This window comes from Puma concolor, chromosome D1 (assembly GCF_028749965.1).
Source record: "Puma concolor isolate L17-30 chromosome D1, mPumCon1.1.hap2, whole genome shotgun sequence".
In the NCBI taxonomy this organism is placed as follows: domain Eukaryota; kingdom Metazoa; phylum Chordata; class Mammalia; order Carnivora; family Felidae; genus Puma; species Puma concolor.
The window spans coordinates 14,606,689-14,626,390 of NC_141676.1; the positions used below are offsets into that span (position 1 = coordinate 14,606,689).

The window sequence follows — 19,702 nt, forward strand, 5'->3', positions numbered from 1 at the left end:
AATTTCAGTGCAGAGAGGAGATAGTTCACAAAGGATGATAAGGATGTTTTAAAAGTGGTTCTTGAAACTGCAGTCACAATAAACAAAATACAAACAAACCAAAAAAAAAAAAAAAATGTCCACTCCTCTGAACTCCCTTTTTTTAAAAATTTTTTTCCTTAACGTTTATTTATTATTGAGAGACAGAGAGAGACAGAGCATGAGCATGGGAAGGGCAGAGAGAGGAGGAGACACAGAATCTGAAGCAGACTCCAGGCTCTGAGCTGTCAACACAGAGCCTGACATGGGGCTCGAACTCACAAACTGCGAGATCATGACCTGAGCTGAAGCTGGACACTCAACCAAGTGAGCCACCCGGGCACCCCTGAACTTCCTGTCTTTATCACCTTTATTATAACAGAAATCTTGACCTTTTATTTTCTCTTCTTTTCTTTTCTTTTGTTTTCTTTTCTTTCTTTATTTTTTTTTTTTTTGACATTTTCAAGATCAGGAGCAGCATGGTGAAATTACCAGCAAATGGAAAATATCTCAAGTATTCTCCTTTAGAAAAATTTACACGTAGTTATTCTAAAGTTTTATCATGTTGAACCATTTGGAAAATATTTTTGCATAACAATTGCAAAGCTACACTACTGATATAAGAATAACACAGATATGGTCTCATAAAAGGTGTATTTAAATTATCCATAAAAGATATTATATGGCTTAATTAGATAAGCAAGTGGAAAACAAAACAGCATGCAGAGTCCCCAAGTTTTATTTCCTTACTTTACTTTTCCATTCACACCCACCCAAATCCAGCCCGTCATTAAAGTCTCTGATGAGAGACTAGACTCTGAGTCTAGTTAAGAAAATAGTTTTTCAAAAGGTAATCTAGATCCCAACACTTTCTTGAGTGCTTCCTTCACATCCTTGTTCCGGAGGCTATAGATGAGGGGGTTGAGCATGGGAATCACTACAGTGTAGAACACCGTGGCCACCTTGTCAGTATCCACACTGTTGCCAGAACTGGGCCGGCAGTAAGTGAAAAGGATTGTTCCATGGAAGACAAGGATGGCGGTGAGGTGGGAGGCACAGGTGGAAAAGGCTTTGTGCCTTCCCTTAGCAGAGTGCATCCTCAGGATGGTGATGAGAATTAGCAAGTAGGAGGTGAGGATGATCACGATGGTGGTGATCTCATTGAAGGTGGCCACGATGTACAGCAGCAGTTCATTCATAGTGACATCAGAGCAAGCAAGGGATAAGAGAGGGGGCAGATCGCAGAAGAAGTGGTCAATCACATTTGATGTGTAGGATGGGATCTCCAGAGCTAAACACAAGTGGATCAGAGAACACACCATCCCACACAGGTAGCAACAAGACACCAGCTCCACACAGAGATTCCGAGACATGGTGACCGTGTACAACAGTGGGTTGCAGATGGCCACGAAGCGGTCATAGGCCATCACAGCCAAAAGGAAGACCTCAGTGATTGCATAGGCACAAAAGAAATAGAATTGCACCATGCATCCCAGGAAGGAGATGGCTTTGCCCTTGTTTAAGATACTGGACAGCACATTTGGGACGATGACAGTGGAGTAGCAAAAGTCCACAAAGGACAAGTGGCTGAGGAAAAAGTACATGGGAGTGTGAAGGTGAGAGCTGACCTGAATCACTGCCATCATGCCCAGGTTGCCCAGCACCGTGACTCCATAGATGAGAAGGAACACAGAGAAGAGGGCGACTCTCAACTCAGGGGCTTCTGCGAATCCGAGGAGAATGAACTCGGTCACACTGGAGCAGTTTCCCGTGCCCATTCCTGCCAGGTGTTGGACTTAGGAAAACAAATGATAAATATTGTCTTTCTTCTAAAAAGGGAGGAAAAAGCAGGCTAACATTAATTTCAGAAAAATATAACATTGATATCAAACAATGTATCTATAAGATATAACAGAAACACAGCGGTCAAGTAATTCAAAAGGTTAAAAGTCTCAGTGGATCCCACTGACCAAAGTTGACTTAGGCATCAGCAGAAACCTTGAATGATTCCAACCCTTATCTATCACTTTATCTATGATTAAGTTCAGTTTCTGGGTGGAATTTAAGATAGATTCAATGATATATTTCAAAGCCATACAGACACTAGCATGTGTTCTCTGAAGAAACTTAATAAGCTCTGTCCAGGAGAGTAACACCTACTCTGATTCTCCAAACACTCTTTCGTTTTTTATTTTTACGTGACTCTATCAGGAACATAAATTTGAAACAAAGTTTTCTCATATTCTATTTTGGAAAAGTGTGATAGAATTTTTGATGTTTGTGGCTCACAAAAACTCGTTAAAATCTGATTATGAAACAAGAGATTTAAAATATACATTGAAAGTGAGAATTGTGCCTATCAAATCAACTATGTGGTTAATTGATTTACTAGCTTAATCAATTATAATAATAACGATCTATGCTAATAAAGATTCAGAGAGATAGATCTCTTGAATACCTTTTTCTGGAAAGTAATGAAGGGGCATATATCCAAGTTTTGACCCTGACAACAATAAAAGCTATCTGATATTTTTTTGATAGATTTTATTCCTCATAAGCTATTAAAAGATATTTAGTTACATTGATAAAGTTGTGAAAAATCATGTCCAAAACTGTATTGCGTTACTGTTTATAATATTTACCATAAAAAATATTTTCAGAAGTGGAGCAAGTGTTAAACCTTGGGGTGTCATATCTAGGACAGAAAATTATCATGCTATGTAAAATCCCATTTATGAGGTGTTTTTTTTTTAAATAAAAAGGATACTGAATAGTACACTCAGCATATACATATAGACGCAAATGAAGATGCACCCATAGAGATATGAATACACATGATAGAGATTGTTTAAGTAGTTGGTTGCAAAAATGATTACATTGTATTCTCTATATAAGGGAGATCTACCACTGAGGCCTTTCCTAAAGGAAAAGGCAAATAAAAATTGAGGGATTCCATTCTCTGCTCCCACTTCTCGACAGCACAAGGACTAGACTCATGACTTCTACACTTATGCGTAATGAAAATTGAGTGAAGAGGTTCTGGAATGGAAGCATATCTTGGTATCTTCTCGGTCTCTTGAGCGAACCTTAAAGACATGGAAACATATCACTTCCCTTAAGTCACGGTTTTTCATTACTTGACCAAGAACAAAAACAAAACAAAGCAAAATACCTGACCTACTTGCCTACTTCTCAAAGAGGATATTCAACCTGGCAAATGTTTTGCTTCATAATCTCCTAGGCTGATAATAAGAAACCATTTCATAACAAACCCAAAACAAATCCAAAAGAATTCCTCTCTTTTTCTAACCACAGAGAGTTCATAAGTCCTGACTCTCGATAACCATCTGGCAGGAACAGAAATGCAAACCTCAGCATTAATATGAAAACTAAGGACGCTCTCAATGGTCATACATGTTAGATGCTGTGATAGAGATCGGTCTGAAAAATGGGTGGTAAGAGATGAGAGAGAGAGAGAGAGAGAGAGAGGTACCATTTGTTTATTTAGCATTCTTTTACACACATCCATGTTTTATGTTACAGAGAAAACGGTTGCAAATTCACCATTAATTGTTTCTGAATACCAAAACACAAAAGCACTCTAAACAGTAACTGCACAGAAATATGGGTCCTGTTAAAACATTCTCCAATTAGAAGAGAGTTGAGTTCAATATATCTTTAAAATAATTGTTTACAGACAAAATATATTCATTTCTATTTTCAAGTAACCAAAACCTAGTTCTTGCTAACAAACCTGAGTGACCTACGTTTTGTCCCTGGTGCTGAAGATATAAGATGTATATAGTAGGCAGACACTTACTTGTACTGTAATTTAAGCTCCTGGGGAATGGGCCCATTAAGCTCCAAAACAATTACTAATCTCTATGGTATAATAAAATATATAAAAATTAAACCAAGGTGATGTATGATATAACACAACTAATAGTTCATCTCTATGGAATATCATCAGGAAATTTATTTTTTAAATTATCCCAAATTGGGAAACAATGGTTTAAAACCACATATGCCTCCTCCCAGAATTTGTGGTGCTACATGATAGAGGTTACATTAAGTGTCGTATGTGTGGGACACAGCTCATATTGCCATAATGACATGCCATGCATATCTCTTAGAAGTTCTTCCTTTCTTATAACATTACAACATCCCCTAGATTCCCGTAGGGCACGGGGACTACAGCTGCATCAAAATTCCTTTAAATAACAAAAAAATAATGACTCCAGTGGTCAGAAAACCATATAATAACTCACACTTGCTATGTGTTGGAACCCATTCTAACTATTATACAAATATTCACTTACTTTAGCTTCCTAGTAACCAGCCAGGAGAGCAATTCCAGTTTTTATGCTTATCTTACAGGCGGTTGAAACTTGGACACATTCAAAATAAATGATCAATGAAAGAAATTGAGGCCCATCTGGTTTTCCACCCATATGAATGCATGGAAAAAATAAATAAATCCAGAGAGATTTCTGAGACTGAATTTTTTTTTCTAATGCATGTGCAATAGTGGACGTCATCAAATGGGACCCCTCAGATATCTTTCCCAGATGTGTTCTTCTGACTTTAAAAGATCAATCTAAGCCACAGTTTTCCATTCGTCTCTGTGTATCACTGGCTGTGCACATAAATTTGTAAAGGTATATGTGGTAAAATGTAATTTCAAGGAAATAAATTGGTATTGTCTCAACTACCATATAATATGATTATATTATATAAAATTGATGTGCCAGAGACGGCACCCAAGGCTGAGGAGACATTCCATCCGGTTCCCCATCTCCATCATTCTATGTAAGTGATATATTACATTGTTTTTCATATGTTAAACCAACTTCGCATTTCTGAGATAAATCTCCCTTGGCGTGGCTCATAAGCCTTTTATATGTTTTAGTGCATCTATTTTATCTTATTATTGGATACAAGGATTTGTTGAGAATTCTTGGGTTTGTATCCATGAGGGATTTTGGTTTCTGTTTTCCTCTGTGTCTTGTCTTTGTTTGGCTTTGGTATCAGGGTAATACTGATATAACTGCATGAATTGGAAAAAGGATCACGGTCTCCATCTCCTAAATAGTGTAACTCACAATTGGTACCGTTGCTTATGTAGTTATTTAGTAAAAGTAACTGGTGAAGCCATCTGTGTAACAACCAGTGTTATTGCCTACATAGATATTTAGTAACAGTAATTGTCTGGATATTGATGGAAGGAGTGTGAGAATATTTTCACTACAAATTGAATTTATTGTCACATATCTATTCAGATTTTCTACTTCTTTGTCAGCTTGGGAAAATTTATCTTTTTCAAATCTGTCTGTATCATCTAAGTTGACTAAATTGTTGGCATAAAATTTTTGCAAGATTACTATCCTTACTAATTGTACTAATTTGTTTCTGGTTTCCTTTTCTCCTAGTAATTCTAGCTAAAATTTTGTCAATGGTAGTAATCTTTTCACAGTGCAAACTCAATGATCTCTACTTTAATTTTTCTACTTTATTGACTGATAATCTGGTCTTTATTATAACCTTCCTTGTTCTTTTTTCTTTTTCTTTTCTTTTTTTTTTTTTTTTGATTCTTAATGTGGAAGCTAACATTCTAATTTTGAGAGTTTTCTTCATTTCTAACACAGTTATTTAAAGACATATATTTCCCTCTAAACACTTAGAAGCATCTATTAAATTTCATAGGTTAGTTTTCATTTTCATCATTGACTCCAATAAAGAACAATATAACATTTCTGCTACTTTTCTACAAGCGTTCCAGGTAAGTTCAAATCAAGTGACAAGGTGTAAAAGAAGGCAGTTTCATATACGTGAATATATGCAAATATATAAGATAGTTTGGGTCATAATTATATAGTTCTATTTCTGAAATAAGTTGACTTTAATTAATTACTGTAAGTTTAAGATCACAGAACCATTCCAAATTATTTCATGAACCAATATATGGTTATTATCTAGTGTTTATTTTACCCTCAACAAACACAGCTATTATTTTTTCTCATAATAATTTTCTGGACTAATTTGGGATTTACCAATGACAAAGAGTACCAAACAAAGGATACGTAAGTAATTCAAGCAAAATTAATGACAGAAGAAAGATAAATATGATGTCATAAGATTTTTGAAAATTAGACACCTTTATGAGGCCATCTTATAATAAATGTTACTACTACCAGAGAAAAGCTAATCTTTCCTAATAGACACAATTATCTAGGTTTGATTAATTACTTGTTAAGATTATAATTTACAAATGACAATTTAAAACAACATTTAAGGAAAATAAATGTTTAGGGAGCCTAAAACATAGAATGTGAATAAATTTGTTTCGTTTTTGTTCTCACTATTCTAGGAAACACGCTAGTATTTCTAAACTTCTTGTAATATTTGCACCCTCCACACGGGAGCTCTTTTTGAAGGAATTGAGAATAATAAGTGTATCTTATGCAAATTCTCATTCCTTCCAGCACCTAACAAGACACCTTGAATGCATATGACATAAAACAGTAGCTCACAATAGTGCTGAATCATTGGCTTTATTATTCATGCTCACCTCTCGAATGTTGTTCCTGTTCTTTACTCCTGAATACACCTTGTGTCTTTCTCTTCTGTGTCTTTTCAAAACCTGCCCATCCTTCAAGGTCAAGCAAAGGATGCACGCAATTATGAAATAGTCTCTTTGATATCCACATATGATTTTGACATGTCTCCTGACCAAACATTATGATATTTACTAATACTACTGGCTTTTGAGGTTTTTGAAAAGAAGACTATGTATTTCTCTCCTGTCATCTATTTCATTGAATTTAAACTACAAAAGTGGCTGTGTATTTAACACCTGCAACCTATCGCTTAGCAGTGAAGAGAAGAGAAGAGAATACAACTAGCATGTATTTCACATATACAAATGCCAGATATGTTGTCTACATTTTATTTTTTTTCACATTCCACTCCATGAGTTACATCACATTATATCATTTTTGTAGATAAAGACTGGTTCAGATAAACCAACCGGCCGATTTTACATTATCAGAGCCAGGTATGATTTCTCAGACCTAAAATTCGTATTCTTCCCATTGTAAGTATTCTATCTTTTGGAAAATCTAAGTGATGTTTAAAAATGAGCTTGATTGACAGGTCCTTCAAAAATCACAGAAAGATGTTCTATAATAACAGAGGTAGTGTTTACCATTCGCTATGAAAAAAAAAGTGTTAATTATTTTCTGACTGTGTCTTTGATGTCCTTATTTCTCAGTCTATAGATGAGGGGTTTCAACACGAGGATCACCACCGTACATAACAGGTATCACTTTGTGTGCCTGGAGGTTTAGGAGGTAGGGCACAGACTAGGAGAAGAGAATGGTGCTGTAGAAAACGGTGATCCAGTCAAGTGTGAAGCTGACAGTTGAAGAGGATTTCCTGATGCTCACCTGCTGAATGTATCTGGAGAGGTGGCAAACACCATAAGATGGGAGGAGGAAGAGCTCTGTGCTCACCTCATTGTGAGAAGCAGCGAGAAACAACTGGCTGATGTAAGACTCAGAATAAGAAAGAGACATTAGTGAGGAGAACTCACAGAAGTGACTGATTGTGATGAACCACTAAAAGATACTTTGAAAGCAGAACATGTGAGTTTCAGGAAACATGCTACTCCCCATGCATATGATACAACCTGTAGTAGGGCACGGGGCTTCTGGGGCACAGCACCTGTGTAATGCAAAGTGTTGCAAATGGCCACGAAGCTGTCACACACTGTCATAGCAGAATTAATTCAGGAACCACAGGGATGTAACATAAAGTCCAGTATGCACCCTGAAAATGATTTTTTTCAGGTTTTTATTTAAATTCCACTTAGTTAACATACAGTGTAATATCAGTTCCAGATGTAGAATTCAGTGATTTATCACTTACATCCAACACCCAGTGCTCATCACAAGTGCCCTCCTTAGTACCCATCACACGTTTAATCCATTCCCCCACCCACCTCCCATCTGGCAACATTCAGTTTCTTCCCTATAGTTAAGAGACTATTCTATGGTTTAGCTCTCTTTTTTCCCCACTATGTTCATCTGCTTTGTTTCTTAAATTCCACATATGAGAGAAATTAATATGGTATTTGCCTTTAACTGACTTATTTCACTCAGCATAATCCTCTCTAATTCCATCCAGGTTGTTGCAAATGGCAAGATTTCACTCTTTTTGGTGGCTCAGTAATATTCCTCTCTCTCTCTCTCTCTCGATATAGATGATATAGATATAGATATAGATGATATAGATATAGATATAGATGATATAGATATAGATATAGATGATATAGATATAGATATAGATATAGATATAGATATAGATATAGATATAGATATATCACATCTTCTTTGTCCATTCATCAGTTAATTGACATTTAGGCTCTTCCCATATTTTGGCTTGAAAATGAAATATTTATGTTTTCTACAAATAGCTTAGAATTCCAATTTTAAGTGACAGCATTTGATCCAAATGGAGAGTTATAATGGAGACAAAAATTGAGGAAACAAACAACAAAAATGTGACAAGTGACCTAAGTCAGAAATGCAGCTACCTGTAGTAAGGGTTATTCAATGATGGCAAGTTTGTGTGTGTGTGTGTGTGTGTGTGTGTGTGCGCGCGCGCATGTGACCAAAAGTATATATGTAATATTAGGACAATATAAGGGAAGGAGGAGAGAGAAAGAGAAAACTATTTATGTGCCAGGGATTATTCTAGGCTCTTTGCACATGACATGCAATTTAATTTTACTAACATCCATGTGAAATAATCAAGATTAACTCCACTTTTTCAGATGAGATACTATCTGAAGTTCCAAAAACACTGTACACTGAGACAAATAATAAGGAAAACAAAAAATAAGCAATAAATGTATCAAAAATAATAAAAAGATAAAAATGACATGTGTGCATGTAGAAATCTCACTCTATGTATCAACTGTTGGACAAAGATGTGTTCTTCATTGTAAAATAGCAGGAATTCAATTTTGAAAAGGAATGAATTTTCCATCATAGATACTGAAAGAGAGCATGATTCTCAAGAGTTCTTCATTAAGCTTATGAAGGTTATAGAGCAAACCAAACATGTCTTAAAAATCCATTACTCCTATCCATTTCAAAAATTATAGATTGAAGAAAAGAAAAGAAGTAGGCTTAAAATTTGAAATATACTCAGTCCTAACTTTGAGGCAAATGGAAGATTCATAAAGGTAAGTGAATCAAAAAGAATCGCTCTTAACTACCTACCCCCTGGCTCTACCCTCCACTCAAACACTACAACCACCCATTCACCGCTCAACCAGCCTGCCCTTTGGGAACTTGAGTCTCGCAAAGAAAATATTTTCTAGGAAAATATTTTGGAGCTCACCATTTTTCTGAGCGCTTCTTTCACATCCTTGTTCCTCAGGCTATAGATGAGGGGGTTGAGCATGGGAATCACTACAGTGTAGAACACCGTGGCCACCTTGTCAGTATCCACGCTGTTGCCAGAACTGGGCCGGCAGTAAGTGAAAAGGATTGTTCCGTGGAAGACAAGGATGGCGGTGAGGTGGGAGGCACAGGTGGAAAAGGCTTTGCGCCTTCCCTCGGCAGAGTGCATCCTCAGGATGGTGATGAGAATTAGCAAGTAGGAGGTGAGGATGATCGCGATGGTGGTGATCTCATTGAAGGTGGCCACAATGAACACCATGAGTTCATTCATAGTGACATCAGAGCAAGCAAGGGACAAGAGAGGGGGCAGATCGCAGAAGAAGTGGTCAATCACATTTGATGTGTAGGATGGGATCTCCAGAGCTAAACACAAGTGGATCAGAGAACACACCATCCCACACAGGTAGCAACAAGACACCAGCTCCACACAGAGATTCCGGGACATGGTGACCGTGTACAACAGTGGGTTGCAGATGGCCACGAAGCGGTCATAGGCCATGACCGCCAACAGGAAGACCTCACTTACCACACATGTACAAAACAAGTAGAATTGCACGGTGCACCCCAGGAAAGAAATGGCTTTGTCCTCGTTTAAGGTACTAGTTAGCATCTTTGGCACGATGACGGTGGAGTAGCAAAAATCCACAAAGGACAAGTGGCTGAGGAAAAAGTACATGGGAGTGTGAAGGTGACAGCTGACCTGAATCACTGCCATCATGCCCAGGTTGCCCAGCACCGTGACTCCATAGATGAGAAGGAACACAGAGAAGAGGACGACTCTCAACTCAGGGGCTTCTGCGAATCCGAGGAGAATGAACTCGGTCACACCGGAGCAGTTTCCCTTGCCCATGTTCCCATTTGATTGAGGTTGGAGAAAAATATTTATAGTTATCCTCCACTGTATGATCTCAGATTCATTTTTTGGCAGTCTCTTAAAAAAGAGACATGAAAACGCGTAAGATAAGTTTTTCCGCAAAGAATTAGGACATGGCTTTTGTGAAGTTTAGGAAAAGTGCAGGCATTGTGGAAAGATGCGTAAGGTCACACGTTGATTCACAGATCACACAAAAACATCCACATCCATCACGGTGTATGTCCTACACCGTGGAGTCCTACACAATTTACAGCTTAGCACTGAATCACTAGAAAGACCTCAGACATAATTAGCCACATTGTGTTATGAAACTCACATCCCTTTTTCCTGGCAGACTGTTTAATGAGTACTGAATCTAGTGAGATCTCAGAAAATAATGTTTTGAAATACACCACGTCCTTCCCTGTTTTCCACTGAAATGATGAGAAGCATGTCAGTTGAAGACTGTTAACACACAAGTGTTCATTTTTTATCCATATGTTTTTGATGGGGAAGTAGCTTTTATCCTCCACACTAGATTTTTTTTTCTATAAAGTAACATAGTGATTCTCCTAATCATGGTCTTTCTTATCTTTTTTTGTTCAGGGAGTTTGTACTTGGTCTCAAACTTCCTGCAACTCTGACTCTGAAGCCTTAACCTATTAGACAAATAAATTCAGTTTTAAATCTATTTGAAGAACGAATCAAAGATGTACATAGGGAAGTATTACCAAAAGTCTTCCTGCTGCATTGTAGCATTATTTATGAGAGTAAATTTCAGCAATAATATGTCCAGCAAGAGGGAAATGGTCAGGGGCACGTGGGTGGCTCAGTCGGTTAAGTGTTTGACTTCGGCTCAGGTTATGATCTCACAGTTTGTGAGTTGTAGCCCAGCATCTGCTTGTCTGTCTTCAGTGCAGGGTCTGCTTTGCATCCTCTGTCTCCTTCTCTCTACCCCTTCCCTGCTCACACATGCTGTCTCAAAAATAGATAAATATTAAAAAGATTTGAAAAACAAGAGGGAAATGGTGAAAGCTAGGGTACATATATATTATGGAAATCTATGCAACTATTTACAGGATGTTTTTGAAGGCCCTTTAATGGCCTGAAAAATCATTATGATAAAACGGTAAGTTAAATAACACTAAGCCAGAGTGTACATGTAAAATATTGTATATGCATACATAATTTGCTTTGCCTATTTAACCCTTACAAAACCCATGACAATAAATATTTTCTTCTAATCATTTGAAAAGAAATTAGAACCTGCTTTATGACGTGGAGTCCCCAGTGGATTATTCCTGGAGGAAACACGGTCTTCACTAAGATTCAAGCCACTAGGTATGTCCCCCTTTGGTCAAATGATTTCAAAAAGGTAAAAGATATGCGCGTTGAGAAATCCCAGTCTGAAAACAAATAGTTATTCTGATAACATGGTTCTCTCTCTTCAATGGTCAGTAAAAGTGAGGTGTCTTTTTCTGAGCCCAACATAGTACACAATGTTGAAAACCTTGCCTGTTTTCAAGTCTGAAGGTGAAAAATCAGGCTGTTGACTCTTTATAGAGAAGTGGTTCTGCAGCAGGAGATATTTTGATGCCTCTGGGACCTGTGGCTCTGTCCCAAGACGTTTTGGGTTCTCCCAATAGGAAGGGGTGCTAGTGACATCTAGTGGGTAGAGACCAGGGATTTTGCTGAACAGTGTATGCTGCACATGGCTGCCCCACCCCCGCCACCCCCCACACACATACCAAGAGCACACGCAAACACCCAAATATCATCTGACCCAGAAGGTCAATAGTACCAAGGATGAGAAACCTGCTATGGAAAGACATTTCTCATTTTGTGCACAGGATCAAAGTAATTCCTCTCCTCTCTGCCTCACAGGTGGTCCCCAAGTCTGTGTCTCTCCAGGAACAGTCCTGAGGGCCCCTTCCTGCAGCTCTCAGCATCAGAGAGACTCCAGGCTCCAGGCTCACTGTCAGGGGAACCTCCACGTGGTCTTTTCCAGGTTCCATGGATGGGGTCAGTGTGCGAGAGGAGGAAGGCGAGGAGAGACCATGCATTCTCCCCGATTTGCTTCCCACCCTTTTCCCTCTTACACTAGTAGCTGTTACAAGGTTGTTGGTCCTGCAGATTAAACAGTTAACGTTCCCCTTTGAGACTGTGTCTCAGGACACACAGGAGAAACGTTTTCATAAAGAAGCGATTGAAGCACGGCATTTCTTAAAACACTCTCTAATCAAGAAAGAGTGAAATGCGGACTTTAATGCAGACTTTTAAAAATATGTTTGATACTACTGTCCTCCTCTACGGTTCCTCGTTTTCATAGAAATGGCCATAGTAAATTACACTCATGAGGAACAAATAGAGAAAAAGCATTCAGCTCCCGGAAAATATCACTTATGCCCATCCCCAAGAAAACAGAGTGTAGTCCAAGTACCTGTGGGAGAAGTGTGGTTCCCCTGGTTCTGGAGATGTTACCATGGAAATGCTTTATGGTTTTGTGTGTGTGTATCTCTGGGACTCATGTTCCCTAAGCTTCCCAAAACAACTATTGATCTCTCTGATGTATCAATGAGATGTCAAGAGAACACTACTATCCCGAAACTCCAACACCTTCCGTGAGATATAAACAGGAGGAAAATCTATAAACAGCTTGGCACCTGTTATTATAACCCAACAAGTTTCCTCCCAGAGTCCATGATACATTGTAGAGCACTTTATGCTGCATCCACCATTGCTCTGTGAACCAGAGATCAGACCGTCGTTATGAAATAGATGAGTATGTCTTATCAACTTTGCCTGTGTTATATCCGGAATATGGAAGGCACGGGGCTGAAGTCAAACCGGACTTCTGTCAAATACCAGAAATAGGTGCGAATAACAAACCACCTTTGCTAAGAAGAGTAACCAATGCTCACAGTGACCACTTTCTATGACCCAGTTACTGTTCTGAATACAACTATTAACACATTTTATCTTTTTTTAAGAGTAAAAAAAATTAATGTGTATTTATTCTTTGAGACAGAGAGAGAGATGGAATGTGAGTGGGGGAGGGGCAGAGAGAGAGGGAAACACAGAACGTGAAGCAGGCTCCAGGCTCAGAGCTGTCAGCACAGAGCCCGACACCGGGCTTGAACTCATGAACGGTGAGATCATGACCTGAGCCAAGATCGGATGCTTAATTCACTGAGCCACCCAGGTGCCCCCTTATTTATGTATTTTAAGTGAATTATATTATGTAAGAGAAATCACACTTTTTGCTGCTATTTAAAATTATGATGCAATATTTTATATTCAATATTAAATTATTTTCAGAATTGAGAGGCACACAACCAAAAATTTCAGAGGCTAATATGTCATGTTCTATATAGAAGCAACAGAATCTATCATAAAGAGTCTGAAATGTGGCAACTTGAAATGAAAGAAAACACAAGATTGTCCGCTAGAGTTTCGTAGAAGGTATGTCTGGAGTCTTAACCGATTGCTTTCGTTTCTGTCAACAATTGCTTTTACAACTTTGGCCGGGTCACTTACGTGTTACGAGCTTTGGTTTCCTCAGAGTAAGAGCGAAATGGTTGGTGTTACTTTTACCCCAAAATGATCGTCCTTTGTCCAAGCAGAACAGAAGTAAAATAAGAGTCTCTCTAAAGAGGAATTACCCTTTTTTGATTCAAAGTAAAGAATTCCTAATTCAATATAAATATTTCAAAAATAATTCAATGTAAATAATTTCCTAAATTTTGAGGAAAATTAGGATTGTATAAGTGCACGTAAATTGTATTAATTTATGAATAATGAGTTAATTTATTGTATAAGTGTATAAGTGAGTAAAGGAGAAAAGGCTTAACTAGAGATTGATCCAGAATGGGCTTATGGAAAGAAAGGTGCCAAAATTCCACCCAATGCAAAACGCATTTTTGAAGCGGAATTCGTGGATATTGACTGAAATAGCAAAGTTTCAGGTATGAAGACATCAGCAACAATAAAACATGGCCTTGAAGAAATGTATGTAACTAATTAGAGCTGGATACTATTGGAAAGGAAGACTCAACTGGAAAATTGAAGAATGCTTCCCAACCTGTAATATATGTAATCCGTTATAATTCCCTAAAGTTTGAAATATTTTCCTACAGCTGTGTAAAATATTGGTTAAAGAGGACTGACTATCCTTTCACCTCATGTTGTACACTAAAAGGCTCACTAAAATGTATTGAGTGTCTTGAAAAAAAAAAGGACCAAAGGAAAGTGAAAGATAAATTTGTGGATATGCAGAGAAACCGAAGTCAATAGAAGAGAAATGCATTCCCTCCTCAGACATCCATTTCTAAAACACTGTTTCTTAGATTGTATCTTTCCATGAAAATGGTTATTTAAGTGATTCCTTATTTTATGATGTATATAAATAGAACATTTTAATAATGATCATAAGTTCAAAATAATATGCACATTTTAAGTAACTTTCCTGAGCCCATATAAAATAGTTCTCCTTTACTAGAACAGCAGAAATGTATTACTTTTCATTATATTAATAACTTGTTTGCAATTTTAACTGTCCTTATTGAGTAAAGAGAAAGAGAAGCAGGTATAAGGCATTCAAGCAACATGACTTATTAATATTACAGAGGCTTAGTATGTTGAATTTGCCAGATAAAATAAATAGGACTTGGTGCTAATCACTATCTGACTTTATTTTATTTTTGAATAGTTATGGAAGCAATTGGTTTTGAGCAGTTTTTTAATGTTTATTTTATTTTTGAGAGACAGAGAGAGAAAGCATGCCAGGGAGGGGAAGAGAGAGACAGGGGGACAGAGGATTCAAAGTGGGCTCCACACTGAGACCAGAGAGCCTGATGTAAGGGCTCCAACTCATGAACCCTGAGATCAGGACCTGAGACAAAGTCAGGAGCTTAACCGACTGAGCCACCAGGAGACCCTGAGCACTTTTTCTTAAGGTGGGAGTTCAGTTGAGAAGGATTCAGAGATTATGTTCATGTTCAGAAAAAAAAAAATGATAAAGGATTGATAATGTTTGTGATGTCTTCATAGGCAGAATGTTACTATGAAACACAGGTTGGGCAGACACTCATTATGCTTATTCTTTGCATAAGATTTTCTGAAATCCAGGGGCACTTGGGTAGCTCAGCTGGGTGAGCCATGCTGATCTTGATTTCAGCTCAGGTCATGATCCAAGGGTTGTAGGATTGACCCCACATCAGGCTCTATGATGAGCATGGAGATTGCTTAAGATTCTCTGTCTCTGTCTCTCTCTACCCCTCTCTCCCACTCATTTCCTCTATCTAACTCTCTTTCTCAAAAAAATTTAAAAAATTAAAGAGATTTACTGAAATCCAGTCTAACATCTTTAAAAGCCTTTGACAGATGCCATCATAACTTATCACACTGCCACAATGGAGCTCCTTTGAAACACATTCAGGATATAGACAATGTCTTATTAAATTCCCACTCATGCCAAGTAACCTAGACACACAATACAACACACACAACACACACACACACACACACACACACACACACACACACACATGTTATATAGTAATCACTCAATAAAATATTTTTTAGATTACTGATTCAGTATTACATTCTGACCTCATGATTTTGTGATGCTTTGCTCTTCTGAATGAAACTCATACCTGTTGTCTCCTGAAACTGTGCAATTTGTTATCCAAAGCCAAGTTCAGGTGATACCTATTTTTTGCAGTCATTACTCTAAAGTCCCTAAATGGACTTGAACTTTTCTTCCTTTCAAAAACTCTATGATACTTTTTATTTCCCACCTTATACAGTGGCCACTTTCTTCACTGTCTTACTGTCGACACTGGACTGTGCATTCCTTGGAGATGAAGACTATGTTTTATTTTAATTGCCAGTTGTACTTTTGGAGGTATATTTATGTGTTTATTGAGGCCTAGTCTACTTGAGGTATGTTATAACAAAGGGGAATAAAATTAATGTTTACTGAGATTATACAAGGTATTCCACATGATACCTAAATTAAGTTTTAGTCTTCACAATCAGATTAGGAGCTAGTTTATATTACCTCAATTTTTTGGATTAAAAACCAAAGGTCAGAAGGGCTTCGGATTTTTTTTTCCAGTGAGCAAAAGATAACATCAAGGTAAGTCTCTTGGATCAAAATCCACATCCAATCCATTGTACATCAACTCTTCATTATATTTAAATGTATCTTACAATCAACAATTATGAGCCCACTTGATTTACATTTCAAGGACAATATACTGCAATAATATGCTCAAAAAGAAAAGACTTTAGTTATCTTGCTGACTGTATCCTTGACGTCCTTATTTCTCAGACTGTAGATCAAGGGATTCAGCATAGGGATCACCACTGTGTAAAACACAGACGCCACTTTCACTGTGTTCCTCGAGTTTTTGGAGTTAGGAACACAGTAGAGGAAGACAATGGTCCCATAGAAGATGGTGATGGCTGTCAGGTGGGAGGCACAGGTGGAGAAGGCTTTGCGACGACCACTGGCTGAACGCATCTTGAGGATGGTGACAAGGATAAACACATAAGACATGAGAATGATAAGCAGTGTGCTGACCACGCTGAAGATGGCAAAAATGAAAAGCAGCAACTGATTGATGTAAATATCAGAGCAAGACAGGGACAGCAATGCAGAGAACTCACAGAAGAAGTGATTGATTGTGTTGAAACCCTGGAAAGATAACCTGATAGCAGAACATGTGAGTATCAGGGAACATGCTACTCCCCATGCGTATGATCCGACCACCAGCATGGCACAGAGTTTCTGGGACATGGCCGCAGTGTAGAGCAGAGGGTTGCAGATGGCCACAAAGCGGTCATAGGCCATCACAGCCAATAAAAAGGATTCAGCTACCACAAAGGTACAAAAGAAAAAATATTGTACTATACATCCTGGAAATGAAATGGTCCTGTCTTCTACAACTAGGTTTGCCAGGGTCTTGGGAACAATGGTGGAGGAAGAGCAGAAATCCACAAATGAGAGGTGGCTGAGGAAAAAGTACATGGGGGTGTGCAGTTTGGAGCTAATCTTGATTATAACTATCATCCCAATATTTCCTACAACAGTGACACTGTAGATGGCCAAAAAAATCAAGAAGAGAGGGACTTGCAGTTCTGGGTAATCTGAGAAGCCCAAGAGAGTGAACACAGCCCCAGTTTTATTTCTTTCTGAAAGTAACATGATGGTTTCTGTTTGTCAGAGTCTGAATCGGTCCTGAAAATAAAAATAGTAAGGGAGTGAGCATCTAAGAAGCTTCCTAACTACCCCTTACCAAGACTGGAAGATGAAGCAAAATATCTTTTCATAATTTCTCTATGTATTTTTATGTAAGATATGCTAAATGTCTAATATTTGAAAATACAAAGTCATTTTTGAAATGTTCGTTAAGTTTAAAAGCAATACAATTACTGAATTAAAAATTTTTAAGTTCTCGGGATGCCTGACTGACTCAGCCAGTAGAGCATGTGACTCTTGGTCTTGGCATTGTAAGCTCGAACCCCATGTTGGGTGTAGAGATTACATAAAAATAAAATCTTTAAAAGTTGTTTAAATTATTAACTGTAATTTTAATATTTACATATAAAAGTATGAGATAAAGGGATTTATGGTTATTTTAAATCAAATATTAGCATAACCCTTTCAGTCCTCCTTGCACATTATAAGTGCATAAAAGATACACCTAATGGGGCGCCTGGGTGGCGCAGTCGGTTAAGCGTCCGACTTCAGCCAGGTCACGATCTCGCGGTCCGTGAGTTCGAGCCCCGCGTCAGGCTCTGGGCTGATGGCTCAGAGCCTGGAGCCTGTTTCCGATTCTGTGTCTCCCTCTCTCTCTGCCCCTCCCCCGTTCATGCTCTGTCTCTCTCTGTCCCAAAAATAAATAAACGTTGAAAAAAAAAAATTAAAAAAAAAAAAAAAAAGATACACCTAATATAATATAATGACTGATTATGTCAGCCCTATAAGCAGTACAAACATGAGAAATTTCCAAATAAATTAATTTTTACATCACAGGTTTACACTGTGACATTAAACATAAACACCTTTAACATTTTATATTTTTGGCTTTATTATTCATTTCATACAACACATTAATCTTTTTCTTTCTGACTCAGTGAATCTGATATCAAAATAAACCTTAATTCATTTTTTCAGAGTATTCTCCTCAACTAATGGGCTCCAAATTGTCAATCTGACCTCATTACTTGATAAATAATTAGATTAGATGCTAAAGATAATCATGTCTACTTCCTTGTTCTAGAGGTGACAAAACTTCTGGAGACACCTTGACTTTCCCAATGACATGCCAATAATGACCAATCTACATACCTGCGACTAGAGCCTTGATCAGAATCCCAACCATATGTCCATTCCTCCACACCAGACTCTGACCCCTGTTCTAGGTCTAGATACCAAGATATTTCTTTTATTGATGATCATACTTGTAATTTGTGACAATCCAGAGTCTCTGGACCTATAGGAAATAGTCTACTGACAATGTACAGACCAAAGAGCTGCACTAGAAATCAGCATCATGATGAAATAAGAACAAGAATTAGGGAAATTTTCTCTCCCAGAAATAACTAAAGTAGTAATAAGTGACTTAGAAACTTTCCTTGCCTAGGAATCTCTCTCTTTCTCTCTCTTTTCTCACCTCTCCTCTCCCTTCAAGACATGCAGGATATTCATTCTGTCCATATAGTATCTGTGAAGAGAAGGATTTTTTAAACACTCGAGGTAGTAATACACTATGAAGGCATTTTAGAAGAAAATAGTAATACAAAGGTATCATTGTACTTCTCCAGTTGGTGCCCAACACCTCTAAGATCTTACCATAGCAGAAAACTCTTAATCCTCTCAATGGTAAGGTTATCTTTGGTCCCACAACCCAAGAAATAGTTTCAGATGGCCCATCAATAAAGATATCAGATTATATTCAAGACTGAGAGCTTAAAGGACCTCTCTGTCCCTATAGTCATACATCTGAGTATTAAAGACAACCTCAAAAGACATCCATCATGAAGCTAGATGTTCCCATTATCACACTTCTTGCTTAATATAATATTTAACTTACTAAGGCTTTTCAGGTTTTATTTTAAATGAATGTTATATTCAACATGATGATTCTTGCATCCCAAATACTATTATTAAATTGTTGGTAAAATCTTTCTCTACCATTGAGTCCAAGAAATATAACAGCTGAAATCTTCTTACCTTTGTTTTCCCTATTTTGTTCTAATTTTTCTCTAATTTTTTTCTGCTTTATCATCTTAATTAAAGCTGGTCCCTTTTAATTTTTTTCACTAGAGAGTCTATTCAATCTCTGCTAGTTTCATT

General features: G+C 37.6%; 3 protein-coding genes across 3 annotated transcripts; all 3 read right to left on the reverse strand.

The window, feature by feature from the left end:
• Nucleotides 1-845: 845 nt before the first annotated feature.
• Nucleotides 846-1,796, reverse strand: LOC112865159 (olfactory receptor 5L1-like). Its single transcript, XM_025928198.2, has one exon. It carries the CDS (start codon nucleotides 1,794-1,796, stop codon nucleotides 846-848), a length of 951 nt encoding a protein of 316 aa, XP_025783983.1.
• A 7,603-nt stretch (nucleotides 1,797-9,399) lies between these two features.
• LOC112865160 (olfactory receptor 5L1-like) lies at nucleotides 9,400-10,335 on the reverse strand. Its single transcript, XM_025928199.2, has one exon. It carries the CDS (start codon nucleotides 10,333-10,335, stop codon nucleotides 9,400-9,402), a length of 936 nt encoding a protein of 311 aa, XP_025783984.2.
• A 6,277-nt stretch (nucleotides 10,336-16,612) lies between these two features.
• LOC147576484 (olfactory receptor 5D18-like) lies at nucleotides 16,613-17,548 on the reverse strand. The gene has a single exon (XM_086679376.1). It carries the CDS (start codon nucleotides 17,546-17,548, stop codon nucleotides 16,613-16,615), a length of 936 nt encoding a protein of 311 aa, XP_086535502.1.
• Between the last annotated feature and the right edge of the window lie 2,154 nt (nucleotides 17,549-19,702).

Excerpts from the sequence above, each read along its gene's own strand:
- LOC112865159 (XM_025928198.2), bottom strand. The coding sequence starts at position 1,796 with ATGGGCACGGGAAACTGCTCCAGTGTGACCGAGTTCATTCTCCTCGGA.
- LOC112865160 (XM_025928199.2), bottom strand. The coding sequence starts at position 10,335 with ATGGGCAAGGGAAACTGCTCCGGTGTGACCGAGTTCATTCTCCTCGGA.
- LOC147576484 (XM_086679376.1), bottom strand. The coding sequence starts at position 17,548 with ATGTTACTTTCAGAAAGAAATAAAACTGGGGCTGTGTTCACTCTCTTG.